Raw genomic sequence first — 12,022 nt, forward strand, 5'->3', positions numbered from 1 at the left:
TTTTTAGGAAGTGGCAAAATAAAAGCAGATTTCCAAGATTTTGGAAAGTACGAGTTTAACAAACAACTATTTATAATATGGGTAATAAATGGTATTATAAATGGACAAAAAAGAATTATTAATGTTGTGTTTAAATTATCAGGCCCAAACGCCTTAGATTTAAGTAAGTTAATATATAATATAGTAATTTAGTATATAGTAATTTAATATATAAGCCTGCAAAATAGGAAACTGCTTTAGTTTAAACAAACGTCACGAAACGTCGTGTAAGTTGTACGAAAACAAAGACAATGTCAGTCCGACCACTTGTTTCTATATTTATTGACTTAGCTGCAAAATATGAAAAATCTGTATTAAAAAATTTATTTTCTATGTCTCGGTATTGTAACCCTTTTGCTTCAATTAACGACTAGGAGCATCGGCCCTAAATTCAAATTTATCAAAAATATACTGTGTTTTTGTTTCTTTACGTCTATATGCAATTTCCTTTTATTATACATACAGGGTGTTTTAAAATTCGATGCAAATATTTTAAGAGCGTATTGTTGGAGGTAAGACTTTTTTTCTTATAAACATGTATCCTAAAATGCTTCCCCTCCGAGCTACAGGGCGCGCAAATTGCCTAAAGAAAATCGATTATTTGGAGCCGTAACTAGAATTATGCATCAATTCTTCTGAAAATTTGCATGTCCCCGTTTTTTGGGCGCTCATTTTATTTTTCGTCCCAAAAATGGTATAAATTTAATTTTAGGAAAGGATTCAGGGGAGCTTACCCGTCTGATGACCCGTATCTTATGTTTCTTATGAGAAATTTAACAATTTAGCAACACTGTCTAGTTAGCTATGAAAAAATCTAAAATTTTTGTCTCTTGCATTTTTTCCATAGAATTAAGCATTTGCGGTTAGAAAAAATGAACGTTAGAAAACTGCTTTAATTTTTGTCAAATCAAATTATTTTATCAAAAAAATGCAAAAAACGATAATATTAGATTTTTTATGAATAATTAGATGGTGTTCTAGATTTTCACATTTCTTATTAAACAGATAAGATATGCGCCATCATAAGGGTAAACCCCTGAATCCTTCCCTAAAATTGGGTTTACAGAATTTTTGGGATGGAAAATGTCACTCAACACAATGGGCAAATTTTCAAAAGATTTGACGCATAACTATAGTCCATGTTACAAATAATCGATTTTCTTCAAGCAAATTGCGCGGGCTATAACTCTAAGGGAGTACATTTTAGGACACATTTTTACAGGAAAAAAAAGTCTTATTTTAACTCCATCAATACGCTCTTAAAATATTTGCACCGAATTTTGTAACACCCTGTATGGGAATTTTATATCCTATTATACATAGCCACTGAGAATGATGCAAAGAGGGTGAAATATGTTGATGACGACGGACCCCATAGATAAGCCTTAGACACGAATTCTGTACTTTTTGAATTCTAGACTCATAACTATCCAAACAAGGACCATAAACACTGTCGAAATGATTAAATTGACTCAAATCAGCAATAATTTGATTTCTTTTTGTAAAAAGTAGCGATTGATGTATATGCGTCTGAAAGCAGGATGTGCTTTTTTCAGTTTTACGGTTATGTGCTCACGGAAACGCAAATCAGTGTCAATAAGCAAACCCAGATTTTTAGCATGTGCGACTATAGTAATTCGAGTGTTATCTATATGCAGATCTAGATGATTTAGAACTAAATTTTTAGAAAGATCATTGCCAATACTATTAGATTTATTAGGGGTTGTTTTCAATAAATGCTTAGAAGAGATTTGAAAATTCAAAGATCTTGATTAATGCGATCCATGGCGGTTTCAAGTTCACTCAAGTAAAGCTGCGTGTCATCGGCATACAGATGATTTCAACAGAATTGCAGAGACTCTATAAGACGCGAGGTGTAAATGGTATACAATAGGGAACCTATTATGCTTCCCTGAGGAACACACCTGTTTGAACCAAAAGAGAATCAGATATTTTATCCTGGTAAAGATCGTGTTGAGACCTATTTGTCAAATAGGATTGTATAAGTCTTTCAGAAGAGTCACCAAATTCGATATAGTGTATTATTGCGAGGAGAATAAAGGTATTTAGTATATCAAATGCTTTAGTATACTCGAGGAGAATCATAACACTTACTTGACCATCATCTACTGATTTAATCAAGGCATCTATAACATCTAGCATTGCACTTGAGCAATCATATCCAGGGCGAAACCCGAACTGTATGCAAGAAAGGATATTACATGTGTCAACAAAACTTCTTATTTGCCTTTCTAAAACCTTCTCATAAATTTTCGATAAAGATGGAAGTATGCTAACAGAACATAGATGACTCATGTCCGTGGGTTTATCGATTTTTGGTAGTGGAATTACATGCGCTATAATGATAAAGGCGATAAAGCTCGAATTATTATTGAATGTCGAGAGAGTACTACTATAGCAGCGCGGCGGAAAGCATTTGGTGGAAATGAACTCATCGAAATGCTTAACTCTTGACAAAAAGATTGGCATTTTCATTTGTGGAGAAAAGTCTTCCTGACCGTCCTAACCCGATATATTATTGAGTAGTTTTTAGAATCGGAATCTGAATGTAAATGGTACCGGAATCGGAATGACTCAGCCTGATGAATCTGGCGCCTTTTATATCCACGTCAGTAATTTAGCAAATATTTACAGCACGAACGTTTATAAACCATCTTCAGGGCTAGTATTCGGGACAAAAAAATGCAATTGAGGAAACTTAAAGGAAATTAGAAAACGATAAGCATCATAAGTAGTAATCCAAAAACCCAAAACTATTCCTCTGTAGTATAACAAAAACAAATCAAATTACAAAAATATGTAATACATAAGCCGAGATATAAACTTAAAAGGTTCAAACATTAAAACCAAATAATAGAATTGATCAATTGGTTCTTAAGTAACTTCATTAACAGCCCAAACACTTCAATGTTGCAACTATTTATGAGTTTATAATAAAGATCTATGGGAGAAGCTTGACCAAAGTCAGCACGATGAAACGAAATACGGAAGGATTGAAAGGCACCTCTTCTAATCCTAGTTGGTAAATCTAAGCTTATTCACTCGAAAAAGCTGCTACAATCTATGTATATAACCATTAATCAGCTTATGTAGGTGTTATGTATAAGTCGAAATACCCTCGTATACAGAGACCATTTATAAAAATGCCCATGAAATTCTTCAGCTTTTTCTATACGCTGTTCTATACAGGGTGTTCATTTGAAAACTTCCCACCGCGGACTTCCCAGATAAATGGATAGGGCGAAGGGGGCTTATAGAATGGCCTGCTAGATCTCCTGATATAACAACGTTAGACTTTTTTCTATGAGGTCATTTGAAATCTATTGTGTTTACTCCACAACCTGAAAGTTTGGATAAACTTCGTCAACGCATCATCAACATCTGCCATGATATCCCACAACATGTTTTTGAAAATGTCCATCAGGAATTTGAACATCCCCTATATCATCGTTTGGCCAAAAAAGGGCAAGATTTTGAACACTTATTGAAATAAAAACTGTTATTTTCATGTTTTTGTTTTCTATCTGAACAAATTAAGGTAAACAAAGATTTTTCTAATTTTCTCGGAAACGAATCGACCGATTTAAAAAAATCAAACGTCAAAATAAAAGACTTCGAAAGACCTTTTAAACAAGCTATTACTCGATACCCCTTGCCATTTAAAATTTTTAAGGGGATGACCCTGGGGGACAGAGGGTGAAAGGGGGTGAAGTAATTTTAGGTTAGAAAGTTGCCCCCTTTGACAAACCTGACGTATTTCGGCGTTTTTTTTTTTAAACAGTGGTTTTCGATAAATCCGTGGTGGGAAGTTTTCAAATGAACACCCTGTATGTGGTTTGGTAATACCTGTAATAAGCAGCACTTGACTGAGAGTTTTGGGTTCCGAATAAATAGTTTTCAGTGTTCAAATTAACCCCAAACAGAAAAGTAGCGATGAGGATATTTCTTAAAATTACTTACGTGTAAAACATAAACTATCTGTTTATTGTTAAACTTAATAGTATTTGTGTGATGTTATAAGGATCTCCTGGCCATGCGATAGACAGCCGGGTGTATAAAAAGACTTCTTTCACATTTGAGTAATTTATTGGGTACAAAAAGGAGTTACAAGATTAAACTACTTAGATACCGGTAAAGGCATTGGAGTTTTGTGCCAAGGTTGTGTACACATTTATAGTTGCAATGAAACAGGCAGATCAACACTCTGTATTTTTCAAAGCTGGAAAAACCAATAGTCCGCTGCAGGCGTACCATTGTCATGTTTTGACAGGGATCTAAAATAGTCCGCGAGCTAAATTAAAGACTGCATATTGCAGTTAGGCAACAAGCTTCGCAAATACATTTACAACTTCTAACAGTATTCTCGGAGTGAATAGTCATATTACATAATATAATCGGTTTATTTCGTAAGTTACGAAAAATTAAAGTTAGATTAGTTCGTATATAAAGATATCGCGAGCTACCATAGTGAAATGGGTGAACCGGTAGGTACTTTGGGCACTTTTGATCCACATCGTAGTAATTTTGAAGTTTTTATTGAGCGATTGAAGAAATTTTTGATCACCAATAAAATTACCGATGGGGACAGGAAAAAGGTAATTATTTTGAACATACTTTCAGAGATATGTTACGTAATTGTGCGAAATATGTGCGTTCCAAAAACCCCAAACAGAAAAGTAGGATTATCATACCCGCCATATTCAGATTTAAACGACTCTCAATTAATGCATAATCATGATCAGCAATAAACAAACCCATCTCGGATGCGCAAAATCCTAAAAATGTATGCTGAACTCTTTCCACGGACAAGTTGCATAGGCAGTATGCTAAGGTGACCATTTGCCTTACTTTTGTATAGTGAAATATAGTTACTTATATTGACCATTTGCATATTCTAGCTTAGAACGAACCAGCGAGCCACAGACACCCTTTATAGGATTCAATGAAAAATTCCAAGCATTTTTGATGATTTAACTGTAAATTCTGAAAGATAGATTCTCTTGAAAAATGATCCCCAAGTATCTGACTTTGGTTACATATTTTAACTGTTACCATCAATAAGATAGGATGTAGTATGTTTTCTGACCCCCTTATAAAAACTAATAAAACAGCACTTCGACTCATTCAGACTAGGATTACTATCCCTATACCAATCATTCTATCTAAGACTTCCTGCAAAAGTGTCTGATCCCCTTGACAGTGAATTGTTTTCATAATTTTAAAGTCATCAGCCAAAGCCAAAGCAAAACTGTTCTAAAATCAATTAAAGATAGTATTTGCAAATAAATTAAAGAAAATTAGAGAACAATGTCCTCCCTGAGCTACCCCTGAGATAACAATAATTGCTTCTGACAAAAAAAAACTTTTTTTACCCTGTGGTGATGACTTACAAGAAAACTAGCGATCCAACCGCCAGTAGCCGCACCAAAATTCAAATCAAACACCCTCAAAGAAACCTCATGATCAACTCGATCGAAGGCCTTTGAAAAAGCTGTACAAATCGAGTCAATCTGTTTAAAATCCTTTAAGGCAGTGATAAGCCTATTTTGATATAACAATAAATTTATGACTGTTGACCTATCAAAAAAAAAGCCATGCTGATGCATATTGACTAAACATCGGCACATCCACCTCAATTGATCACTTACCAAGCTAGCAAAGAGTTTGAGAATAGAGAACTGAATGCAGACATTTCTGCAGTTTCTAACCTCACTCCTTTCCCCATTCTTAAAAACAGGGATTACAACACTATACTTCCATCTGTCGAGAAATACAGAAGTTTTCAATAACATATTAAACAAAAGGTGAAGAGGTTTAAGAATTGTGTAAACACACTTTTTGAGAAGCACATTTGGTATACCATCAAGACTCAAAGTATATCCTCCTGAGAACTTGCGTCCATCTAGGTGGACATTCCAATATTACGTAGTAATTCCGAAAAAAAACTCTAATTTACCAGTGCATCTACGCATTTCTACTTCGACTATAACCCATCGCGCCATCTAAACGTAAAAAGTGCAATCAGCTGGCCAACATAGCGCTAGTCAGCTCTTAAAATGTCGGCGTTCGGACGTGCGACAATTGACGGTAAGTTTTTCACTTAATTTTTCTATTTTTTCTAAATATTTTTTTGTAAAAACTAGTATAATCTTTTTCTAAATGATTATTGTTTATAATTCGATTAATATTTTAAGTCTTTAGTGGAAATTTATTTAAATAAATGGAAAAAAAGGCCATGTCCATTTAAATGATCGTCGGGAATTCGTCCCCTAATTTTACATTTAACCTCAATCCATTAAAGTGGACACTAGGACTTGCTTTAAATTGTTAACTTCAAACTAGCCAAATAAATAATTTTAAGAAACATTTTAAATTTATGACATTATTTTTAGCTATTTTTGGAAATGACCCTTATTTGCGACCCGGTAAAGATGACGATAGGCTACTTCAATTATTGAATGCTGACGATTCTGAGTTTGAAGGAGACTCAGATGACGATGAAGATGGGATAATAAATGCAGAAACAATTGGTGAAACAATAATTGAAGAAGAAGATTTGGAAGAAACCTTAGAAACTATGGATATTATAGAAGATCAAATAGATGAAAATCAAGATGATTATGATGGTGACTCAGACCCAGAATTTGATATTCCACTTAGCATTTTAAAGGAAAAAATGTCAGCAAAAGCTAAAAGAATGACTTGGAGAAAATCTGACAGGTATTTTTTAAGGTAGTAAAATTTATCTTTTCCTAATTTTTTTTCTATTGCAGTTTCAAGGGAGTAGAAGTAGTCAAAGATGGTTTTGAAGAAAGTCACTTTCAAAGAGCAGGTTGGAAAATTATGGATTATGTGTCAGTATTTATTGACGATAAATTATTTGAGACAATGCGTGATTGCACAAATATAAATTTTTTTTTAGAAAATGATAAAATTATGAATTTATCGACCGATGAAGTAAAAAAAATTATTGGAATATCGGTTTTAATGTCTTGTTTAAAATATCCTAGGGTGAAGATGTTTTGGGCCAAAACAACTAGAGTTGATTCAATTGCGAAGCACATGACGCGGGATAGATTTTTTTCAATAAGAAGTCACTTAAAAGTAGTCATTGACAATGATGTATTAGCTAATGATAGACAAAAGGACAGGTTATGGAAAGTAAGACCAATTACCGAGAGAGTCAGACAAGGATGTTTAAAACTAGAGAGGCAAGAAAATGTTGCAGTGGATGAACAAATACCATTTACTGGCACCTGTGGTCTAAAGCAATTCGTAAGAGGCAAACCCAATCCAGAAGGACTAAAAAATTTTGTATGTGCTATACCAGAAGGACTTGTGCTTGACTTTGAAATCTATCAAGGTAAACAAACTTTTTTGGACGAAAATTGAAAAAAATTGGGTGTTGGAGCTTCAGCAGTGATGCGATTATCCCAGAGCCTTAAAAGTGGCTCTCACATCTTCATGGTTCGCTATTTTACAACAATATCGTTGTTAGAGAGTTTACTTGATAAAAACTTTTATGGTACGGGTACTATTATGAAGTCTGGAATTCCTTCTTCAGCTCATCTAACTGCAGAAAAAGAAATTAAAAAATTCGAACGAGGTTTTAGTGAACAATCAGTAAGGGATGATTCAAAGATTAATTTGGTTCAATGGTATGATCAAAAACCAATAATTTTAGCATCATCTAAAATGGAAAAAGATCCAATAAATGTATGTAAACGTTGGTCGAAAAAGGAGGCTAAATACCTAGATATTTCTAGACCAAACATTGTTAAATCATACAATGATTGTATGGGTGGTATTGATTTGATTGATCGAATGATTAGTTACTATCGCATCAATACTAGAACTAAAAAGTGGACTGTAAAAGTAATTTTACATTTCATAGATTTAGCTCTTGCAAATGCCTGGATCCTCTACAGAACTGATAGGAAAAAACTAGGTGATTCTGCCAAGCAAATTCAACAATTTTTAGATTTTAAGATCAGCGTTGTGGATAAACTTTTAGCCACAAATTTTGAAGACCAAAATGAAGCACCTTTGACAATAAAGACTCGAAATAACGCTTTGGGCTACATTACACCAACACCATTGACTCCCCCTATGACAAAAAGAAAAAAAGACATGCACTTGCCAGCCGTTGCTGGTCACTTAAAGAATTCGGTTCGGTGTAAATCATCGAAGTGTACGAAGAAAACTTTACAAATTTTATTGTACCAGCTGTGATGTTTTTTTGTGTGTCACTGCTGATCATAATTGTTTTTATGAATATCATGTGACTGGGCAATAAAATTACATCGAAAGTTTTGGTAGTTTAAGAAATATTATTTTTGTTAAAACACATAATAAATAATTATGCATTTTTTTTTGTTTCTTTATGACCCAACGTCCATTTAAGTGGACATCAAAAAAATAAGAAATGGTTGACTTTTAAAAAAAAAACATGTATTTTTATAGTAAGTGTATCCCAAGTATATAAACTATTATGTTTATCCTTGTTTATTAAAAGTCAGCTGGCCGGGGGTCTCAGGAGGATATCTATAAGGTAAGAAGCAAATCGTATTTAAAATGTCCTGAACCGAAATTGATGCAAAATTTAAATTTTAAGAAAGGTTACTTGTTGATGTATTAATATTGATTCCAAAATTCCCATTATTGCTCCTTACATAGACAGTTTTAAACTAACTTTTAAAAAAGTTAACAATAAATTGTTTATCATCTGCAGATTTTTCATTATGAAACAAAGAATGAGGATGATTCTGAGTAAATTTTAAGGCTCGCACATATTTCCAAAAATATTTAGGAATATTTTTAAACTCTTAATCAATATTGAACATAAATAGGGCCAGCAAACTTCTCTCTTTTAATATAATTTCTTATAATAATTTAATTGGGGCGAAAGGAGGACAGAACGTTGCACGTGCCGGTGCTTCCACCAATTTATCGCACACACCACTCGATTTAAACCCATTCATTATACATATATGTACGTATATAATTGTACATGAATTTTCTGGAAGTCTATAAGAAATTGTCAATTGTTTAGTGCAGTAGTTTTTGATGCGTTCTAAGATGTATTTTAGGCAGTTGAAGTAATTTTTGTCAGGTGTCTAAAAAAATATTTTTTATAAATAAATATCATTTTTTTTTTGTAATTATTTATTTTTATCAATATATTTATTTTTTGTAACTTTTCTAAAAAACAGTGATTTTGCAGAAGAATTTCTTACTGGTAAGCTGTGTAGTGTTAGTGTTATTTTAATAAGAACCCTTTTTTTGCTTATTGGCAATAAAAAAATTGGTACTTTTGTATTTACACTTTTCTCACGTAACCTCAAAGTTTTCGAGTATTGTATCCAAAAATACTGTTTTTCGTTTATAAGGTTTAGGTTAAAAGTTTTATACTGGTTTTCTACAATTAAATATTTAAGGTTTTGCTGATGGTAAGTATATTTGCTTATTAAACGCATTTTGTAAACGTAAATATACCCTAAATATACCATACTTAACGTTTAACTTTTTATGAAATAATAATTCTATATTATAAACATGTAATAAACCTTCTTGTTAAACGTGAATTAGATAAACATAATATTAAATTCCTCAACGTATATCACGCGGACATTTTATCTAAAATTTATAGTTGAAATTCAACCAAAAATGTACACTGGTATAAACCAAAAAATAAATATTTATTTAACTATCGTATAGGTTATTATTTACTTTCATCATGTTCTATATAAAACTAAAAACAATAAAATCGTTACATGAGTTTTTAAAGTATTTAAATGTTTTGAAAACTCATAGAAGTATTTAATTGATTTTAGTTTCGTATAAAAGCTGATGAGTTTCTTCACAAAAAAGGTTCTTACAACGTAGAACTTGTATCACGTCAAACGCATCAGGAGAATTAACATTTTATCCTCACAAGGCAAGTCACCGAATGACTTACGCGGAAAAATGACAAGTGCTAATACTTTCTCAGAAGAAATTCGGAATTGTGTAAAGGAACACATACAATCATTTCCTACAAAAATCAGCCACTATTCAGGACGTGAAAAACATTATTTGAATAGCCAGCTAAATTTGACTATAAATCAGCTTTACCTAGAGAATTATCCAAACCAAAAGGTAAGCTTTTCATTTTATAGATGCTTTTTCCGTGAAAATTTTAATCTCTCTTTCGGAAGACCACTAGTTGATGTTTGTTCGACTTGTGAATTACTAAATAACAAAATAAAAGACCAAAATTTGAATGACACGGCCAAGCGTACTGCCGTCGCAGAATTGATAGTTCACAAACGAAGGGCTAAAAAATTTTATTCAAAAATAACCAAAGATATTGAAGAAAAGGAAAATAAAGACCAAGTTCTGTCATTGGCCTTCGATTTTATGCAAAATGTCCAGTTACCCACAACGCCTGTGGGTGAGGTATTTTACTACCAGCAGCTTACTGTGTCCGTATTTTGTATTCACAATCTTAAGACAAATAAATCCAGGATGTACGTTTACCACGAGGGACAAGCAAAGAAAACAGCTGACGAAATTTGTACGTTTGTTCTCGAATATCTTAATGAATTCAAGGAAAATCAATCGGACCTTCATCTTTACAATGATAACTGCTGGGGCCAAAACAAGAATCATACTATGGTCAGGATGCTTTTGGCTCTCACAGATTCTGGTAAATTTAGCATGATTTGGCACTTTTTTCCCAGTTAGGGGGCATTCATTTCTTCCGTGTGACAGGGACTTCGCGTTGGTGAAAAAAAATTTACGGAAACATGATAGAATATGCACCATTCACGAGATCTCCATGATTATTATAACCAGTACAAAAAATAATACAAAATTTTCAGTCAAAGAGGTTGCAACAAGTGACGTATTAGATTTTAAAAACTGGTGGGGAAAATTTGATAAAAAAACCTGTGTCTCTGAAGAGATAAAACATTTTCCTCGTAACGAAAAGGTCAACTTTCAAATAAGCACCTTTTCATATTTTAAATACACATCCCAACAAAGGCACTGTTCAAGCCTATCCTTTTACTGACGGTTTGGTGTCACATACATTTAATTTATCACAACCTGAAATGGCCTGCCCAACTTTGCCAACGAGCCTTGCGCATCCCTTAGGCAAAGTTCCTATTAAGGCCAACAAAATGGAGCATATAAGGAAATGCACTGCTTTTGTTGCAGAAGAACACAATATTTTGATGCTATTCTTCAGTGGCCTACAATCAACAATCAATGAGTGATCCGAAGATTAGTTTTTCCAAAACATTGTACTGTTCTATTGAAATTAGCTGTTTATTTTTGACTTGTACTTTACATAACTAAAGCTGTATTAAAAAAATAAATATTTTTCAAATTTACTAAATAGCATTATTTGCAAAAAGGGCACATGTCAATTCTTTCAAAGTCTTCTCGGGGAGCTAAAATCAATTTTTAAATTTAAAATATAAGGAGACAAATCGTGCTATTCAAACTACAAATCAATTATAACAATAAATGTTAATAATTTTACTTAATTTGATGAAAAAACAGTTTTTATCGATTCCCCAAAAATGTGTTTTTTTGACATGTGCCCTTTCTGCTTACATCGATTCATTTATTTTGTTAAACTAAAGTAGGTATATAGTATAGTCTATGACAATTTGACTGTACTAAAGACGTTGCTCATAACACTCACTTACCAATAATTCGACGTGCGTTGCCTACTGACGGTCGCTTACGATAAATTTGATAAAAGTGGCCTAGTGAGCGATTCTAAGGTTTATTACCATTCGCAGATTTATCGCGTTAACTTAAGTAATAAATTAAACAACAATGTTTTATATGTCGCTCTTGGCTCTTGTAACCAATCAAGCAAACTTTTTCAAAACATGAAGAATTTCACGTTTAATTAGAACAAGATCAAATTAATGATTACCTACCGAGAAAACTCTATATTTATGACGCC

The 12,022-nt window shown here is 32.9% G+C and overlaps 2 protein-coding genes across 2 annotated transcripts in view; one reads left to right on the plus strand and one right to left on the minus strand.

Moving 5' to 3' along the window:
* LOC126736142 (serum response factor homolog) overlaps positions 1-12,022 on the minus strand; it is a 302,580-nt gene that overhangs the window by 201,558 nt on the left and 89,000 nt on the right. The gene's annotated exons all lie outside the window — the stretch shown is intronic.
* On the plus strand, positions 6,235-7,486 carry LOC126736133 (piggyBac transposable element-derived protein 3-like). Its single transcript, XM_050440365.1, has 2 exons — positions 6,235-6,780; positions 6,834-7,486. Exons 1-2 carry the CDS (start codon positions 6,437-6,439, stop codon positions 7,450-7,452), a joined length of 963 nt encoding a protein of 320 aa, XP_050296322.1. The 5' UTR covers positions 6,235-6,436; the 3' UTR covers positions 7,453-7,486.

Source organism: Anthonomus grandis, chromosome 1 (assembly GCF_022605725.1).
Source record: "Anthonomus grandis grandis chromosome 1, icAntGran1.3, whole genome shotgun sequence".
Taxonomy (NCBI): domain Eukaryota; kingdom Metazoa; phylum Arthropoda; class Insecta; order Coleoptera; family Curculionidae; genus Anthonomus; species Anthonomus grandis.